This window comes from Schistocerca serialis, chromosome 7, assembly GCF_023864345.2.
Source record: "Schistocerca serialis cubense isolate TAMUIC-IGC-003099 chromosome 7, iqSchSeri2.2, whole genome shotgun sequence".
NCBI classification, from domain to species: domain Eukaryota; kingdom Metazoa; phylum Arthropoda; class Insecta; order Orthoptera; family Acrididae; genus Schistocerca; species Schistocerca serialis.
The window spans coordinates 575776900-575797797 of NC_064644.1; the positions used below are offsets into that span (position 1 = coordinate 575776900).

General features: G+C 42.4%; 1 protein-coding gene across 1 annotated transcript in view; it reads right to left on the reverse strand.

The window, feature by feature from the left end:
- LOC126412719 (aminopeptidase N-like) overlaps positions 1 to 20898 on the reverse strand; it is a 276843-nt gene that overhangs the window by 193060 nt on the left and 62885 nt on the right. The window contains exon 4 of the mRNA XM_050082437.1: positions 12402 to 12483. Coding sequence (XP_049938394.1) covers positions 12402 to 12483 — 82 coding nt within the window. The remainder of the gene's footprint in view (positions 1 to 12401; positions 12484 to 20898) is intronic.

The following is a 20898-nucleotide window of genomic DNA, read 5'->3' on the forward strand; positions in this document are numbered from 1 at the left end:
CCACATGTACACAGACAAAAATGTCTGCTTGTGTCTGTGTACGTGCGGATGGATATGTGTGTGTGTGCGAGTGTATACCTGTCCTTTTTTCCCCCTCAGGTAATTCTTTCCGCTCCCGGGATTGGAATGACTCCTTACCCTCTCCCTTAAAACCCACATCCTTTCATCTTTCCCTCTCCTTCTCTCTTCTCTGATGAAGCAACCGTTGGTTGAAAAAGCTTGAATTTTGTGTGTATGTTTGTGTGTCTATCAACATGCCAGTGCTTTCGTTTGGTAAGTTATATCATCTTTGTTTTTAGATATATATTAAATAATTTAGTTAGATGTGAATGTGTTGAGGTGAACTTCTTTAGCCAGAAATTTGCTATTTTATCTTTTCCAGGGGCTTTCCAATTGTGCGTAGAATTAATTGCTTGGGTGTCTTCATGTTGCAAAATTATCACTTCAGGCATTTGTGGTATCATCTTGTATGTGTCTGTTTCTGCTGGTAACCACCATGTATGCCTGTTATGTTGTACCAGGTTTGACCATATGTTAATCCAGAAGTGTTCCATGTCTGTTTGGTGGATTGTCTATTTTAATGTGTGTGTTATCTATTGTCTGGTAAAATTTCTTTTGGTTTGTGTTGAATGTTTGGTTTTGTTTCCTTCTATTTTCAATTTTTTTGTATCTTATAAGTCATTTGGCCAATGCTTGTAATTTCTGCTTCTTTTCATCTAATTGCTCTATCACTTCTTGTTGTGAGATTTTACCTAACCTTTTTCATGTATTGTCTGATATTTCATTTCTTATAAATTGTGTTAGCTGTCCGATGTCTTTTCTCAATTTTTCTATTCTGATCTGTAGCCTGTGTTGCCATGCTGGTTTTGTGCGTTTCTTCTGTGTGTTGGTTGGTTCTGATCTCTTTCTAGTGTGTATATTTAGTGTAGTGAGTGCTCCTATATAAACCAGTAGTTGTAACTCTTCCATAGTTGTGTATTCATTTATTTTGTTGTGTATGATTGTGTTGATAGTTGTTATTGTTGTTTAGACTTGTGGGTTATTTGGTGGTCTATGCAAGAATGGTCTAATGTCTATATTTGTGTCTTTGTATTCTATATATGTCAGCTGAAATTTTTCTTCTATATCTAACATGTGTGTCACTTCATGTTCTATTTGTGCTTGTTCTGGTGACTGTCTTAAGATTTCGTTTTCCTCTGATTGTTTAATTGATGCATGTTGTTCTTTGTTTGTTTACTCTGGGATGTTTGAGTCCATTACTGTATTTTCTTCTTCTTCTGATTGCACATTATTTTGTTCCAGTATTTGTTGTACTTGTTGTTTGATGTTTTCTAATTCTGACTGGGGTATCCTGTTATTTTTTATTATTACACGAATCTGATCAGCTAGTCGTTGTTCTGTCAAAAATTTTAATTCTGGGTATCTGATAATAAATGTTGTGTATACTTGTGATCTGTATCCAGTTGTGTTGGTTCCTAAGTTTGTTGCTTGGTAATAACAGAACACGAGGTGTCAGTTAACTTCATCTGACCATCTCATCCTCTGTCTTTGTTTTCCTTCTAGAGTGGTTGCAGGAAGCATATGCTGCAAAACACCTCTATTTGGATTTAAATCATTTTCCGTGTGGCTAGCAGTGTCATTACCATTGTGGACGGGCATAGGGTTCACGCGTTGTCCCCGTCCATGACAGCGCTTGTCGGAGGCTTCATTAGTTCTGTCCTGAACCAACTAATCACACTATTAGTGGGGTTAACCCCATTAGTGGTTTGTTCTTTTTGTCGCCTTTTACGACTGACAGAACATACCGGAGGCCTATTCTTTTCCCGGGCCTCCACGGGGTTTATTATTATTATTATTATTATTATTATTATTATTATTATTATTACTATTATCATTGTTATTCTGTTGATGGGATTGTGGAAACATCACGTCTATTACCATTAGGGAAACAGTGTAATTTGAAACTGAACATTTCACAGTTAGCGTTGTTGGGATGAATCATGCAGAGCAATATCTGTCAGGAGAGTAATGCATCTTAGGTGGAACAGTGTGCAGGGCTAATGGCATGTTTATGCTGTACACTGTCCACCAGACAGGGATTTGTTGTGAGTGGAGAAACACAACCATGACAGACTTCAATATATATGTGTACACATATCGAATTTTCTCATTGTAAACCTCTAGACCAGTGTGGCAGAAGTACAGCATACACAACCGAAGAATATGTGGATATGCATCTGATAACCGGGCTGGTGTTACCACTTGTGAATTTGCTGCTAGATATCCTTGTCAACACCATCCAGATAAAAATGTGTTTCGTTGTTTGGAGCTGCGCCTGAAGGAGTCAAGTTCTCTCCTTCCACCACTGTGTGACAGTGGTCATCCATGGACTCACCATACTCCAGGTACCAAGGAAGCTATTCTGGAGGTCATACACCAAGAACCTTAGCGAAGTACACTAGTGTAGCAAGGCAACTGCATGTCTTGCAAGGTATGGCCATTAACATGCTACATGAGCATGAGCTGCACCCTTATCATCATGCTTTCATGCAACACCTGCATTCTGCAGATCGCCATCAGCGGACAATTCTGTGAATGGTTCCAACAAAAATAGGAAGCCAATGATGACATCATGAACACCATAATGTGGTCAGATGAAGCTGCTTTCACTCCTGAGGGTGTCTTCAATATGCACAATGCACACCATTGGTGTGAGGTTAGCTCACAAATCACCCATGACTGGGGATATCAAGGTTGCTTTGGTATCAACATCTGGGCCAAAAGTCCACAGCCCGTGGTCTTGAGGTCGCGTTCTCGGTTCTCAAACATGAGGTTTGGGTTCAATTCCGAGCAGGGTCAGGAATTTTCACCTGCCTCGAGATGACTGGGTTTTGGTGTTGTCCTCATCATTTCATCATCATTCATGAAAGTGACAAGACTGTACTGAGCAAAGGTTAGGAATTTGTACGGGCACTGATAACTGTGCAGTTGAGTGCCTCACAAACCAAACATCATCATCATCATTATCATCATCTGGGCCGGAATATTCGGTGACAAGTGTTTGGGCCCCTACATGTTGACTGACTGGTTGACTGCATGAAGGTATCATGCATTCCTCTCAATCTATCTGCCTGATGTGGTGGAAGACATTCTACTACATGTTCGGCAGAGGATTTTGTTCCAACATGATGGTGCACCTCCTGACTTTGGAATTAATGTGCAACAGTATTTGGACAAAACATTTCCAGGGAAATGGCTTGGATATGGTTTTTTGGTGGCAGATTATGAAAATGAGCCTAACAATTGTCTGACAAAGAAATAATGATGTTAAAACCTGTGAGAAGCGGCTAAAATATGATTTGTGGTGTGGGAAAAACCTTAATCCTACTCCCAGCATCACCACAGCTGAAGCCCACTCTATCCGTGATCTGAAGGCTGACCGAGCCATCATCATTCTTCTGGCTGACAAGGGTTCCACGACTGTGGCACTTGATCATCGGGAGTATGTGTCTGAGGAACTGCGTCAGCTTTCAGACAACACTACATACAAAGTTTGCCAAGGTAATCCCATTCCTGATGTCCAGGTGGAGTTTCAAGGAATCCTCAGAACTTTAGGCCCCCTACAAAACCTTTCATCTGACTCCATTAACCTCCTGACCCCACCGACACCCCGCACCCCTACCATCCACCTACTTCCTAAAGTTCACAAACCCAATCATCCCGGCCACCCCATTGTAGCTGGTTACCAAACCCCCACAGAATGTATCTCTGCCTATGTAGTTCAACACCTTCAACCTATTCATGCAGTCTCCCATCCTTCATCAAAGACACCAACCACTTTCTCGAATGCCTGGAATCCTTACCCAATCTGTTACCCCCGGAAACCATCCTTGTAACCATTGATGCCACTTACTTATACACAAATATCCCGCACGTCCAGGGCCTCGCTGCAGTGGAGCACTTCCTTTCACGCTGATCACCTCCTACCCTACCTAAAACCTGTTTCCTCATTACCTTAGCCAGCGTCATCCTAACCCACAACTTCTTCACTTTTGAAGGCCAGACATACCAACAATTAAAGGGAACAGCCATGGGTACCAGGATGGCCCCCTCGTATGCCAACCTAATTATGGGTCGCTTAGAGGAAGCCTACTTGGTTACCCAAGCCTGCCAACCCAAATTTTGGTACAGATTTATTGATGACATCTTCATGATCTGGACTCACAGTGAAGAAGAACTCCAGAATTTCCTCTCCAATCTCAACTCCTTTGGTTCCATCAGATTCATCTGGTCCTACTCCATATCCCATGCCACTTTCCTCGATGTTGATCTGCATCTGTCCAATGGCCAGCTTCACATATCCGTCCACATCAAACCCATCAACAAGCAACAGTACCTCCATTTTGACAGCTGCCACCCATTCCACATCAAACGGTCGCTTCCCTACAGCTTAGGTCTTTGTGGCAAATGAATCTCCTCCAGTCCTGAATCCCTGAACCATTACACCAATAACCTAGTCCGCCCCCGGTAGCTGAGTGGTCAGCGTGACAGACTGTCAACCTAAAGGGCCCGGGTTCGATTTCCGGCTGGGTCGGAGATTTTCTCCGCTCAGGGACTGGGTGTTGTGTTGTCCTAATCATCATCATTTCATCTCCATTGACGCACAAGTCGCTGAAGTGGTGTCAAATTGAAAGACGTGCACCAGGCGAACGGTCTACCCGACGGGAAGCCCTAGCCACACGACATTTCATTTTTCACCAATAACCTGAAAACAGCTTTCACATCCCGCAACTACCCTCCTGACCTGGTACAAAAGCAAATAGATAGAGCCACTTCCTCATCCCCTCAAACCCAGAACCTCCCACAGAAAAGAACCCCAAAAGTGCCCCACTTGTGACAGGATACTTTCTGGGACTGGATCAGACTCTGAATGTGGCTCTCCAGCAGGGATACGACTTCCTCAAAGCCTGCCCTGAAATGTGATACATCCTTCATGAAATCCTCCCCACTCCACCAAGAGTTTTTTTCCGCTGTCCACCTAACCTTCATAACCTCTTGGTTCATCCCTATGAAATCCCCAAACCACCTTCCCTACCCTCTGGCTCCTACCCTTGTAGCCACCCCCAGTGTAAGACCTGTCCCATGGACCCTCCCAACACCACCTACTCCAGTCCTGTAACCCTGAAGGTGTACACAACCAAAGGCAGAGTCACGTGTGAAAGCACTCACGTGATTTACCAACTGACATGCCTACACTGTGAAGCCTTCTATGTGGGAATGACCAGCAACAAACTGTCCATTCACACGAACGGACACAGGCAGACAGTGTTTGTTGGGAATGAGGATCACCCTGTGGCTAAACATGCCTTGGTGCACGGCCAGCACATCTTGGCACAGCGTTACACCGTCTGGGTCATCTGGATACTTCCCACTGACACCGACATATCAGAACTCCAGAGATGGGAACTTGCCCTTCAATATATTCTCTCTTCCCGTTACCCACCAGGCCTCAACCTCCGCTAATTTCAAGTTGCCGCTGCTCGTACCTCACCTGTCATTCAACAATATCTTTGCCTCTGTACTTCTGCCTCGACTGACATCTCTGCCCAACCTTTTTGCATTTACATATGTCTGCCTGCGTCTGTATATGTGCGGATGGATATGTGTGTGTGTGTGTGTGTGTGTGTGTGTGTGTGTGTGTGCGCGAGTATATACCTGTCCTTTCTTCCACCTAAGGTAAGTCTTTCCGCTCCCGGGATTGGAATGAGTCCTTACCCTCTCCCTTAAAACCCACATCCTTTCGTCTTTCCCTCTCCTTCCCTCTTTCCTGATGAAGCAACCTTGGGTTGCGAAAGCTTGAAATTTGTGTGTGTGTGTGTGTGTGTGTCTATATATATATATATATATATATATATATATATATATATATATACAAAGATGAGGTGACTTACCGAAAGAAAGCGCTGGCAGGTCGATAGACACACAAACAAACACAAACATACACACAAAATTCAAGCTTTCGCAACAAACTGTTGCCTCATCAGGAAAGAGGGAAGGAGAGGTGAAGACGAAAGGAAGTGGGTTTTAAGGGAGAGGGTAAGGAGTCATTCCAATACCGGGAGCGAAAAGACTTACCTTAGGGGGAAAAAAGGACAGGTATACACTCGCACACACACACATATCCATCCACATGTACACAGACAAAAATGTCTGCTTGTGTCTGTGTACGTGCGGATGGATATGTGTGTGTGTGCAAGTGTATACCTGTCCTTTTTTCCCCCTCAGGTAATTCTTTCCGCTCCTGGGATTGGAATGACTCCTTACCCTCTCCCTTAAAACCCACATCCTTTCATCTTTCCCTCTCCTTCTCTCTTCCCTGATGAAGCAACCGTTGGTTGCAAAAGCTTGAATTTTGTGTGTATGTTTGTGTGTCTATCAACATGCCAGTGCTTTCGTTTGGTAAGTTATATCATCTTTGTTTTTAGATATATATATATAAAAGGCAACGGAAATATTTATTGTGGTAGGTCACCATAAGAAACGTTACACTGTCTGCAGAGCTATGAACATAGTTTACTGTGTTATTATCCAATGAGTTACAGCAAAAAGATTCAATTTTTTAACTGGAACAATTGTTGTTTCTATCATGCACTGGAATCAGTAACACCAGCTGTGTATACATCAATTTAAATTACATTCCTATCACTTTTAGGTTGGGAGCTACAACCCTTCAAATTTCAGGGGCAGACACTTGTACCACACAAGCTGCGCATAATGCAATGCACCTTCTAAATGTGGTGCGGCCGAGTTGTAACGTCACTGGAGCCACAGAGCGAGAAGCTTCCTCAATACACTGTTAGACTTCCGACTGTCACCGCACACTGTCTTATACCTGACAGTTCAAGCCACGCAAACAAACAGGGCTCAATATAATACAGTTACTGACATCAAATGAAGATGGCACACATGAACAACAAGTATATTGACATTTTGCTGATGCTCGGTGAGTGCCGACACGTTGCCACTGAAGCAGCCATGGCATACACCGTGAGATATCCCAGGCAAAGAGCTGTGGCAGCCATTACGTTCTTACATGCCAAACAATGACTACGGGAAACATGCAGCTTGGTAACGCGCCACAGTAACAGATGAAGAAATACAAGAAGTGAGGAGACGGAAGTGTTTGTTTTAGCTGCAGTACACCAAGATCCTCATGTCAGCTTACGAGCCATTGCTGCAGTCGCTGGTGTCAGTCTCACATCTGTGTGGTGTATAGTTCATGGCCACAGGTTTCATCCATACTGCCTGTCACTAAACATCAGGAGCTGCATGGGAACAATTTCCCTGTGAGAGTTACATTCTGTGAATGGGCCATGTGTAATTTAACGCTGAAGTCTTTACAATTTGTTATGTTCTCTGATGAGTCCACATTCACAAATTATGGTGCAGTGAATCGCCATAATATGCACTACTGGGCCACAGACAGTCCTTAGTGGGTATGACCTGTCGACGGTCAACGTAGGTGGTCTATTAATGTATGGTGTGGAATCCTTGGGTATGAAATCATTGGTCCACACTACTTCCCAGGTACACTGACAGGTGAGTTATACCACGCGTTTATAGTCGACAGTTATGGTGGTCTGCTTGAACATGTGATTCTACACAGGAGAGTCCATATGTGGATGCAGCATGATGGTCACCCAGCCCATTCTGCGAGTGCTGTTGTGGAAGAACTAAACATCAGGTTTGCAGGAAGGTGGTTGGTGCGCCATGGTCCCTCTCATGGCCCGCAAGGTCACTCGGTTTAACACCATTAGATTTCTTTTTGCGGGGATATCTAATGGATCGTGTTTATGTCAGTCTGCCCACATCCCCAGATGATCTAAAATGACGCATCGAGGATGCATGTTGCTCCGTGACACCGACCATGTTACATCTCGTCCGCAAATCCTTTAGAAGGCGCATTGCATTGTGCATTCAGGAACATGGACACACATTTGAACATCTCATTTAAATCAACTTCCCACCGCCAGAACATCCATCACCCACCACACAGCCATGTATTATGTACTGCGTGTGGTATCTGCCCCTGAAATTTTGAAGGTTTGTAGCTCCCAAACTAAAAGTGATAGGAATGTAATTTAAATTGAAGTATACACAGCTGGTGTTACTGATTCCAGTGCATGATAGAAACAACTATTGTTTCATTTAAAAAATTGTATCTTTTTGCTGTAACTCTTTGGATAATAAGACAATAAACTATGTTCATAGCTCTGCAGACAGAATTTCTGCTTTGTTGATTACCAGCCTTTTTCCTGTGGCTGTGCCTGTGTATGGTTTTGAGACACATACAGGGTGGCGCACGAAATGTGTAACCAATTGCTTTTTTCACATTAGATATCCCGCTGGGATCTCTACAGCAGTACCAGCAGAGCTTGGAAAAACAAATGAGTTACGAAATGACGTGTAATTCACGATACTGCCGCTAGGAGATCAGTAAGCAGCAATGGCTGACAATGGGAGACTGACGACACAGCAACAGTCGGCAATTGCGTTACTTTTTCATGAAACGAAAAGCCTTGTTGTGACTCAGAGTGTTTTCGACAACAGTTTAACACACGATGGGTCCCTTGCAAGAAGACCATCCACAGATTGTACGATAAATTTGTACAGGAAGGAACAGTATTGGAAGCGAAGCGACCTCGGCCTAAGCCTGTTTGTTCGCCGAAGAATACTGAAGCGGTACGAGTTGCTGTACAGAGAAGTCCCGGGAAATCTTGTAGAAAGGCAGCAGTGCACCTGGGAATATCCAGACGCTCCGTTCAACGCATTCTTAAAAGTGACCTCCATATGTACCCATACAAGATGACCTGTGCACAGAAGCTCACTGAAGAACACAAGCAGCAGAGGCTACTGTTTGCTCAGTGGGCGGAGGATACGGAAGAAACTCTCAACAACATTTGGTTTTCACATGAGGTGCATTTTCATTTAGACGGTGTGGTTAACAAACAAAATGTACGCTTTTGGGCCACTAATAACCCACAAGTGAATTACGAATGACAACATTGTGCTCCGAGGAAACAGCGTGGCCAGCAATTTCCAGTCACGGACTTATTGGACCCTTTTTCTTTGAAGAAATTGTGAACAGCGAGCATTATTTGAGCATGCTTCGCAATAACTTCATTCCACAGCTGCTTGCTACTGCCTTGCCCTCCAACACGCAGTGGTTCATGTAAGATGGAGCAAGGCCACATACTGCAAACACTGTGTTGGAGTTTTTACACGAGCATTTCCATATGCGAATCATTTCACCCAGGTTTCCAGGTCGCCTCAATGATGGACAAAATTGGCCCCCCAATAGTTCAGACCTCAATCCATGTGACTTTTTTCTTTGGGGTTTCCTAAAGGAAAATATTTTCCCGAAACGTCCATGTGGTTTAATGGAGCTCAGAAGACTTATTCTTCAAGCTTGCAGTGAAATTACGGAAGACATGTGGTGTAGGGCAATCACTAACTTCAGTGTTCGTTTGAAGGAAGTTAGGAAACGAAATGGTGGACATATTGAGGGTGTGCTGAGTTAGAACAAATTTCCATGGACAGCTCTTCATTTTAGTACATGTTCCTTTCAGATTGTATTGACAATAAAGCTTATATTCAAAAACAAAATGGTAACACATTTCGTGCGCCACCCTGTACTAAACACACCTCCTCTCCCCCTCTCCATGACCACCATTTCCTCCGTCTGTCCACCTCATGCACCCACGTCTGTCTGTCCGTCTATCTCCTCCTCTCCATTCTCTCTGCCTCTCTGTCTCCTCCTACCGCTCTCTTTGCCCATTTCCTCCACCCTCTCTCTCTCTCTGACAATACCTTCCTCCTCCTCCTCCTCCTCCTCCACCCCTCTGACCATATCATCCTGCCCTCCCTCTTTCCTTTCTTGTCTCTGCTTAATCCTTTTCCACCTGGCTTCTGTTCCTCTTACCTCCCACCTGCCTCACGCATCTCCCCCTCCTCCCTCTCACTTTGTCCATCCCCTCCTCCCTCTCACTGTCAGTCCCCTCCTCTATCCACCTAAACCTGTTTCCAGCCATGTTCATTCACTCCCGTAACCCCTGCAATACAGTTTAACAAAGAAGGCCGATACTACCCCCACAATATGCCTGTCGTGCAGGGAAGCCTACAAGTTGGGGCGCAGAAAGCAGATTTTACCCCTGACATTTATGTCCCCCTGCAAGACGGTTTATTTGGCTGGTCGATATCATGCCCACGTTGCAGTCTATATGCCAGAGGCTGGAAAAAAACATGTTTTAGCCATATCTCTGCTCCTATTGGAGCTAAGAGGTTATAAACCCCACCCCACAGTGCTGATACTCATGAGGCCTGTTTCTGTGCCAAATTTGGTTGAAATCGATCCAGGGGAGGACACACACACACACACACACACACACACACACACACACACACACACACACACACAACTTTAAGTACGGGGTTGACAGGGCGTCCAGTATAGTGGCATATTCCCCATCATATTGTAAAGATATTTACTTACATGTCCACAGTCTTCTTGACATATTTTCCAGCATGTTTGGGGTTATGGTGTGAAATGTTTCCTCAGCTCCTCTGTCTCGTTTTCTGACCTGTGTGTTGTCATTCGAACACTCTCGCAGTTGCCACTAAGTGCTCTTCAATAGTGAACTACGACTGCTCGCATCTGCCACGGCGATAAATTAGAACTCGACTGTGACTCTAAAAACATCCAACACGAATTCCAACAATTGATTTCAACAACTGGCAAGAAGCTACTGACTGTCTGCCACTGTTATTCAAACCACGTCTTAGAGAGGGAACTGCGTGAAATTCGACAAAGGAGCCGATGTTGTGGGTGGAATATAGACTACCTGACCAAAGTATCCAGCCTACCCTACGTAACAGGGCACTGACGACCAGATGTCAAGAGAGGTCAATCCATCAGTATAAAAGGATGTATTCTCAACAAAACAAAAAAAGTTGCAAAACGTAAGATGACAAAAATATCTTCTCTGTATAAGATAAATTTTATGTCTACTTATTAGTCATACCAAAATGCAAAGTTATTATCAAAAATGCAGAAACCAACAAGACAACCACAGAAGCCATAGTTCATTTTATAATTCACACACCACTAATGTTGAAGGCTTAGCCCTAAGGCTTGTACTTCTGTTTCAGATCAGGCAGTCTAGTGCCCAAATAACCTTGCATCAATGGCGGCATATGTTCTCAATAGAGAAGGAGTAGGAGCAGAACGGGCCAGTCAGGATAGCACAGCGGCTTTGTCCACGGACTAGTCTTGACGCGACGTTGTACACGGACTAGTCTATGACGTCACCTGAGTACAAATCTACCAGGCAAATTCAATCCTTTTAAAGCTGTCGTAAGTTGGTGAAGTGACGATAAAGTGGACCTGCAAAGGAACAACCGTGGCTAAAGTGAGATTAGGCAGGCCTCGTGTACTGATGGACAGGGGTCGTCGAGCATTCAGGACAGTGAGTGTATGTGAGCGCTTGAAATCAGTAGAAGGAATCACTTGTGAGTTTCAAAGTACTACCAGCAGTCCAGCTATGTATATGGAGTTAAAAGGAATGGGTTGCAAAGGCCAGGCAGCTCCTCATAAGCTACACATTTCTGTCGTCAGTGCCACACGAAGCCTGAGGTGGAGTAAAGGGCGACACCACCGGACAATGGATGACTGGAAATGAATGACTGAGAGTAATGGATCACGCTGTATCCTGTGGCAGCTTGATGGAAGAGTAGGGTTTGGGGAATGCGTGAAGGTCATTACCTACCATCAGGCGTACTGTCGACAGTTGAGTTCAGAGGAGACGATGTTGCAATATAGGGGTGCTAATCGTGGTTATGGTGCGATTCCCTTACTAAACTTAATAAAAGGCTAAATGCACAAGAAGATGAACCCATTCCAAAGCTTTGTGTACTGCGTACAGTAGAGGAATAGTTCAAAGACAGTGACTGATTGTGGCAGCATGACAATGCCCCCTCTCATACAGCAGTGCCTGTGTGGACGATAACATACCTGAAATGGACTGGCCTTCCCAGAGCACCATTGTGAGCCCAATGGAACATTGTGGGATGAGTCCGAGCATCGACTTCACTCCAGACACCACCGTCCGACATCACTACCTTCTCTGCTGTCACGTATGGAGAAAGAAGGTGACGCTGCTGTTGCTCCCCAGACATTCAGACACTTCAATGAAAGTGTTCCCAGCAAAGTTTAAACCACTTTAGAGGCAAAGGGTGGACAAAACACACGTTAACGTCCACTAATAGCTGTCTCGATACTTTTTCTCAGATAGCGTATGTTCGAGTTTTGAGTACGGAGACAATCTGCGGAGATATTGACTTACCTATTTAGGAGGTATGTGTTCAGTGCCTTGTTGAATTGATCTTCACCCAGCCAGTTGCTGAACATACGTAGGATTGAACCACCTGAAACGTACACGAGATTAACATGGTGGACAGTGTATTTGCTGTAACGTGAAAACAAGAGTATATAGAATTGGATAAATCCAAACTTAAGCACCATGTAGAGCAAAAAGTGACTGGAAGTGCAGCACAGAAGTTACAACCACCATTTCAATTGTAACACCCCAATTATAGAACCCATAATGAACACCCTTTTTCTGCAAAAAGAAATAGAAAAATCAGTCATCCTGACAGTGATGACAGCTACTGACAACAAAATTTACGCTCTTGACTGTTTGAATAACAAGAATGTTATGTAGATACTAATGCTTATCACAAAGAAAGGATTGAATGGAAGAGTACCATATAATACCAAACAGAAACTTTAAAGAAAGAATTCAAACAAATGATTATTTACGAAGGTTAAAGCCCAGACCATAAATTGACCAAAGATAACATTTATCCTAGAAGAGAGTTGTAGCCGCATCGAGCTGTAAGTTCGCTGTGAATACAATGTAACTCGGCAATAGAGATGTTAACTTCATTTCTCTCTTGTACTCTTGCAATAGTAGTACGCGTGTTAAGCGCTACTATATTGTTTTAAAACCGATCTGAAGTTTAAAAGTTTTACGGTTGGGAGTATTAGTCAGAAGTCGGACTGGAGTAAATCATATTTACCGTTGAAAGATATAAGGGAATAGTTGATATATGTGACAGAAAAATATCTCATGTGATTGATTGTTGATTTGTGATGGGAATTAGCATTCTTGATAATTAATAGCCACGAACATCAAAGGACACAGAAAGAGACTGATCGCCTACATAAACTCAATTATTAGACTTGACTAGGCAACAGATAAACGCAATCACGAAGAGCTTACAATTGCACCGTGTTGTCAGAAGCAATCGTCAAAGTCAGAATTGCTGATGCCAACAGACGCAGTTGCCTGAATGAGAAATCGGTGTGTGTGCTCAGTGTAGGGGCAAATAATTACGAAGAACAATTAACTTTAATTCAACTTTAATTCTTCGTGTCGCATGCATCATTTAATGGACATTAATTTTATTTGTATTTGTGGAAGTAACTGATTCTTCGGATAACATAAAAGTGAAAATGATTTAGTGACAATTTAACTGTAAACAGCAATAAATTTACACCGAAATACGACGCATTGTGAACATTGCTCAAGGGTACGTTATCTCTGGAATTTCGTCGTGTAGTTGTTGAATACGTGACGTAGCGACGCCTTGGCGACGGAATAATAATTAACAACTCAATATCTTCGCAAAAATCATGATGTGACATCGGCTTGGGTGATGGACTGATGATTCAAGACATATTTTCAACGTTTGAATACTCATTCTCAAACCAGGCATGAGAACTTAGTCAGCAAGTTCGCGTAAACTGATAAGTCTGTCGCGAACACCCAAAGGACTTTTGGTTATCATTTCAGATCAAGGGAGTAATCGCGTTATCGAGTGGTGCAGTCGCTATATTTATAAGTGGAGAAGATCGACAGACATCAAACACCATTGCTTTAACTACCAGCGAGGGCGGCGCACACACTCCGGCGTGTTGCTCCACCGAGACGTTGATATCAGTTTTGAGAGACAGTATCTGAAAAATAACCAAACTGCGAGAGGAGTTTGTTTTTATAATAGTTACAGATTGACGTTGTCGTGATCGACGGACGCTGTTCCACGTCATCTCGACTGGGACGACCATCACGATCGAGTCGAGACAAAACGAGACGTCCCACAAAGGTGAAAGAGGTATTTTGCACGAAAAGGAGAATTTTCTGCAACAATATGGACAAAGATTTGAGGAAAAGACTGATGAAGTGTTTGGTACCATGTTTGATGCTGAAACTGACAATGAGGAAAAAAGAGCAAGGGTGGAGGCTTTTAAGGTGTGAACTGAAATGCTTTTAGAGATAGAGGACTTTTGATCTGTCGGTTACCGGTCCTTTCTCTTATCATCACATTGCCAATGCAGTATCGATCAATTCATTTTGTGATCTTTGTTCATAGAGTTCAGCTAACTATAGCTTCCTTTCTGAAGTAACAGTTTATTAAATGATCCTTGTACACTGATGTGGCAAAAATCACAGGACATCTCCTAATATCGTGTCGGACCTCCTTTTGCTCAGCATAGTGCACCAGCTCGATGTGGCGTGCACTCAATAAGTCACTGGAAGTCCCCCGCATAAATACTGAACCATGCTGCATCTATAGCCATCCGTAATTGCGAAAATGTTGCTGGTGTAGGATTTTGTGCACGAACTGCCTTTTCCATTATGTCCCATATAAGGTTCAACGGGATTCACATCGGGTGATCTGAGTGGCCAAATCATTCACTTGAATTATCCAGAATGTTCTTCAAACCAATCGTGAACAACTGTGGCCTGGTGACATGGCCCATTCTCATCCATAAAAAGTCCATCTGAGAATGGCTGAAAATAATCTCCCAGTAACCAAGCATAGCTATTTCCAGTCAATGATCAGTCAGTTGGAGCTGATGACCCGGTCCATTCCGTATAAACACTGCCCACGCCATTATGGAGATACCACCACCTTCCATAGTGCCTTGTTGACAACTCAGGCCAACAGATTCGTGGGGTCTGCACTACATTCGCACCGTATTATCAGGTCTTAGTAGCCGAAATTAGGACTCGCGTGATCGGGCCATGGTTTTCTAGCCACATATTGTGTCCAACCGACATAGTCCTCAGCCCAGGAGAGGTGTTGCAAGCAATTTCATGCTGTTAACAAAGGCATTCTCATCGGTCATCTGCTGCCATAGCTCATTAATGGCAAATTTCATTGCACTGTCGTGACGGAGATGTTCATCATATGTCCCACATTGATTTCTGTGGTTATTTCACATAGTGTTACTTGACTGTTAGCACTGACAACTCAACGTACATGCCACTGCTCTCGGTTGTTAAGTGAAGGCCATTGGCCACTGCATTGTTCATAGTGAGAGGTAATGCCTAAAATCAGGTATTATTGACACACTCTTGACATAGTGGATCTTGGAATGTAGAATTCTCTAACAATTTCAGAAATGGGTTGACCCATGCATATGGCTACAACTAACATTCCATTTCTGTTGTGTGACCATGATCAGGTCAGAATCATTATCACATTTGTCATCTGAGTACAAATGACAGCTCCACCAAGTAAGTGCCCTTTTATACATTGTAAATATGATACTTTCGCCATCTGTATGTGCATATCACTATCCCATGACTTTCGTCACCTCACTGTATGTGTGTTCCTGTCACTTCGAAAGCAATGACATATAAATATTTAAATATTTATTCTTATCACATTGTGGAAACAAAATGTTCTAAAAGTAATTTCAGTTTAGAATTGTTTTAAATTCAAATTATTGTAAGTAAACTACTGGCCATTAAAATTGTTACACCAGGTGATAAACGGGTATTCATTGGACAAATATATTACACTGGAACTGAAATGCTAAATAATACAAATCATTGATACAATATTACTGGAACATACCAACACAAAATCACACATTTGCTATACATGGATGATCTAAAACTACTGGCAGCAACAAATCAACAACTCAACCAATTACTAAAGATACCAGAACTATTCAGCAATGATATAAATATGGCTTTTGGAACGGACAAATGTAAGAAAAATACCATAGTCAAGGGAAAACACACTAAACAAGAAGATTACATATTGGATAACCACAGCGACTGCATAGAAGCGATGGAAAAAACAGATGCCTATAAATATCTAGGATACAGACAAAAAATAGGAACAGATAATACAAATATTAAAGAAGAACCAAAAGTAAAATATAGACAAAGACTAACAAAAATACTGAAAACAGAATTGACAGCAAGAAACAAGACAAAAGCTATAAATACCTATGCTATACCAATATTGACCTACTCATTTGGAGTAGTGAAATGGAGTAACACAGACCTAGAAGCACTCAATACACTTACACGATCACAATGCCACAAATATAGAATACATCACATACATTTAGCAACAGAAAGATTCACATTAAGCAAAAAGGAAGGAGGAAAGGGATTTATCGATATAAAAACCTACGTTATGGACAGATAGACAATTTAAGAAAATTCTTTCTAGAACGAGCAGAAACTAGCAAAATACACAAAGCAATCACTCATGTAAATACATCAGCTACACCATTGCAATTTCATAACCACTTCTACAACTCTTTAGATCACATAACATCAACAGATACGAAGAAAGTAAATTGGAAAAAGAAAACACTACATGGCAAGCACCCGTATCATCTTACACAGCCACACATCGATCAAGACGCATCCAACACATGGCTAAGAATAGGCAATATATACAGTGAGATGGAAGGATTCATGATTGCAATTCAGGATGAAACAATAAGCACCAGATACTACAGCAAGCATATTATTATGATCCCAATACCACAACAGATAAATGCAGACTTTGCAAACAACAAATAGAAACAGTAGATCACATCACAAGCGGATGTACAATACTAGCAAATACAGAATACCCCAGAAGACATGACAATGTAGCAAAAATAATACATCAACAACTTGCAATACAACATAAACTAATAAAACAACACGTTCCCACATACATGCACCACAAAATGTACTGGAGAATGATGAATACAAGTTATACTGGAACAGAACCATTATAACAGATAAAACAACACCACATAACAAACCTGACATCATACTCACCAATAAAAAGAAGAAATTAACAGAACTAATCGAAACATCCATACCCAATACAACAAATATACAGAAGAAAACAGGAGCAAAAATTGAAAAATACATCCAACTGGCTGAGGAAGTCAAAGACATGTGGCATCAGGATAAAGTTGACATCATACTAATTATACTATCAACTACAGGAGTCATACCACACAATATCCACCAGTACATCAACGCAATACAGCTACATCCAAACGTATATATACAACTACAGAAATCTGTAATTATTGATACATGTTCAGTTACCCGAAAGTTCCTAAATGCAATGTAACATATACTGTACAGTTAAAAGGAAGTCACGCTTGATCTAGGTCCGTGTCACTTTCAATTTTTATCCAGACATACCGTCTGAGACAGGAAAGAGAAATAATAATAATAATAGTATCAGTTCTCACCATTCACGGTTAAACAAATTTTGCTGAAAACTTCCCCGAATTCTAAAAAGATTCACATGTTATTCCTGGATTTCTTTCGGATGAATAAATTCCCGGCTTTTTCCCGGACTTCCCGGTTGTCCCTGGGCGTATGCACCTTGGTATAACGTAGACCAAGACCTGGGCCAGGTTAAAATGTGAGAGTTTGATTGTGAATTATTGAAGATAATTGGATGTCATGACAGAGTGAACTGTAGATTAGACAAGGTCTAGGTACAGTTATAACGTGAAAACTAGGTTCTGTAAATGAAACGCAATGTCTCGACTGACTCAACCCGTTTACATGGGACTCCCTAACATGGACTTCGTAAATAGATTTCCCAACACCGCTTCTGGGTGGCCATGTAAACACTTCAAAATCGATTCTGAAAATCTGCTTCTGGTTGCCGGTCAATTCCGCAATCGATTTTTGCTCCCATGTAAACGCTACCGGTTTTGAAACGTGCTTGGGCTGTCAGGTTTCGTATTGTTTTTAAAAACTTTCGGCTAGTATGGACGGAATGGCTTTTTGTACAGTGAAGGATAAGTAGGAAATATTAGATTTAAATTATTTACACCTCGTCCAACTTAAAGAGAAATTCGGACTGTACTGACTAAATCATAAACTTAACAACTGTTTTCCAGCCTCTATATTTAACTAGAATAGCAAATCCGGTTCAGACCTTAACATGTAAACTCGACAGAGAAAACGGTTTGCAAAATTCCGTTTTCGTATATCGGAAGATGGGTCGCATGTAAACTTGGTGACTGAGTGTCTCGCTCACTGGCTCATCATAGCCCAGCCCAGACCACTAAGGATAGAAACTTGAAATTTGCAGAGTGTGTTGATTTTATACTGCAGGCATCATTTGAGAAGAGACTGCCCGAAATTCCGCTCCTAAGGGAATAAAATAGGGGATGATAATTTTTGAGAAAATATTTCGTTAGATTAAAAGAATTTAAAGCTATATCTATGTAAACTGGTATTTCTCTTCTCAGATATAAAGAAATATTTGCTTTACATGAAAGTTTCTATGAAAAAAACGTCACAAGAAGATAAAAGGCATGATTAACGAAAACTTTGTACTCCAGTTAACAGAATCACGTTTTGGTCAGAAGTACCGGGTGATCAAAAAGTCAGTATAAATTTGAAAACTGAATAAATCACGGAATAATGTAGATAGAAAGATACAAATTGACACACATACTTGGAATGACATAGGGTTTTATTAGAACCAAAAAGGTACAAAAGTTCAAAAAAAGGCCGACAGACGGCGCTTCATCTGATCAGAATAGCAACAATTAGCATAACGTAAGACAAAGCAAAGATGATGTTCTTTACAGGAAATGCTCAATATGTCCACCATCATTCCTCAACAATAGCTGTAGTCGAGGAATAATGTTGTGAACAGCACTGTAAAGCATGTCCGGAGTTATGGTAAGGCATTGGCGTCGGATGTTGTCTTTCAGCATCCCTAGAGATGTCGATCGATCACGATACACTTGCGACCTCAGGTAACCCCAATGCCAATAACGCACGGACTGAGGTCTGGGGACCTGGGAGGCCAAGCATGACGAAATTGGCGGCTGAGCACACGATCATCACGAAACGACGCGCAAAAGAGATCTTTCATGCGTCTAGCAACATGGGGTGGAGCGCCATCCTGCATAAACATCGTACGTTCCAGCAGGTGTTTATCAGCCAGGCTGGGGATGATGCGATTCTGTAACATATCGGCGTACCTCTCTCCCGTCACTGTAGCAGTTACAAAACCAGAATCACGCATTTCCTCGAAGAAAAAAGGTCCGATAACGGTAGATGTGGTAAATCCAACCCATACCGTGACTTTCTCGTCATGCAATGGAGTTTCCACGACAGTTGTAGGATATTCGGTAGCCCAAATTCTGCAGTTGGGGGTGTTGACGGACCCTCGGAGTGTGAAATGAGCTTCGTCAGTCCACAACACGTTACTCAACCAATCGTCATCTTCCGCCATCTTTTGAAACGCCCACACCCCAAATGCCCTCCGCTTCACTAAATCGCCAGGTAACAGTTCATGATGCCGATGGATTTTGTACGGATAGCATCGGAGGGTACGCCTCAGTGCCAACCAAACAGTAGTGTATGGAATGCCGGTGCGACGTGCGACTGCACGAGCGCTGACTTCCCCGTGCATAGACGAACCCACTAAAGTCTCCATTTCTTCCTGAACTGTCTCAGCAGCATTACGCCTTGCGCTCGGTCGGCCACTACGGGGTCTATCGTCTAAACAACCCGTGGCTTCGAATCTCGAAATCATTCTCGCCACATCTGCATTTGTCAACGGACCTTTACCCGTTCGAATCCCCTTCCTATGGCGATAGGATTGTAACGCTGAACTAGCACATTCCCCATTCTGATAATACAGCTTCACTAAAAGCGCCTTTTCAGGTAACGTCAACATGCTGCGACTGATGGTGCATCTGATTCTCTCTCTCACCACAGCTCCTTTTATCAAGATTGTCATGCGCAGTCACTGAGGTTTTGTTGTCCAGCGCCATCTGTCGGATATTTTGTGAGCTTTGTTTTTTTCGGTTCTAGTAAAACCCCACGTCATTCCAAGAATGTGTGTCAATTTTTACCTCTCCATCTACATTATTACGTGGTTTATTAATTTATACTGACTTTTTGATAACCCGGTACATTCGGAAAAGACCAGGCTTATAAGGGCTTAATTAGCATGAAAACTTAAGAAAATGTTGCCATTTATTAACAACGTAAAAATTCGATTAAATAAAAAAAACTGTGCAGGCCATACAGGGTACGCAAGCAAAGCAGCGGGAGGTGAGTTAGTGAACAAGAATGGAAAAATATAAATAAATCTGCTAGCAAGCTGGCCCACAGCGTAGCCCCAGGCCTAGGTTAGGTTGGAACGTGAGAGTTATGTTGTAAATTAGTGAAGACATTGTATGTGAATGGAAGAAAACTAGATGTTCTGACACATTGACATGTAGGTTAGCCTCAGGTCTGGGTTTGTTGGAATACGAAAATTTGTCTGTGAGTTGGCGTCGTCAGTGGACGAGAATGGGTGAACACTAAATGAGGCGGCAGACTGACCTACAATGTAGCCAGACGTCTAGGTTAGGTTGGATTGTGAGAGTCTGCCTGTGAACTGTTTAAGTCAATGAATGTGAATGGAAGAAAACTGGATTTTCTGAACGAGAGTTCTGCACCTTAGCCACAAGTCTACTTCGCGTCTGGAATGTGAAAATTT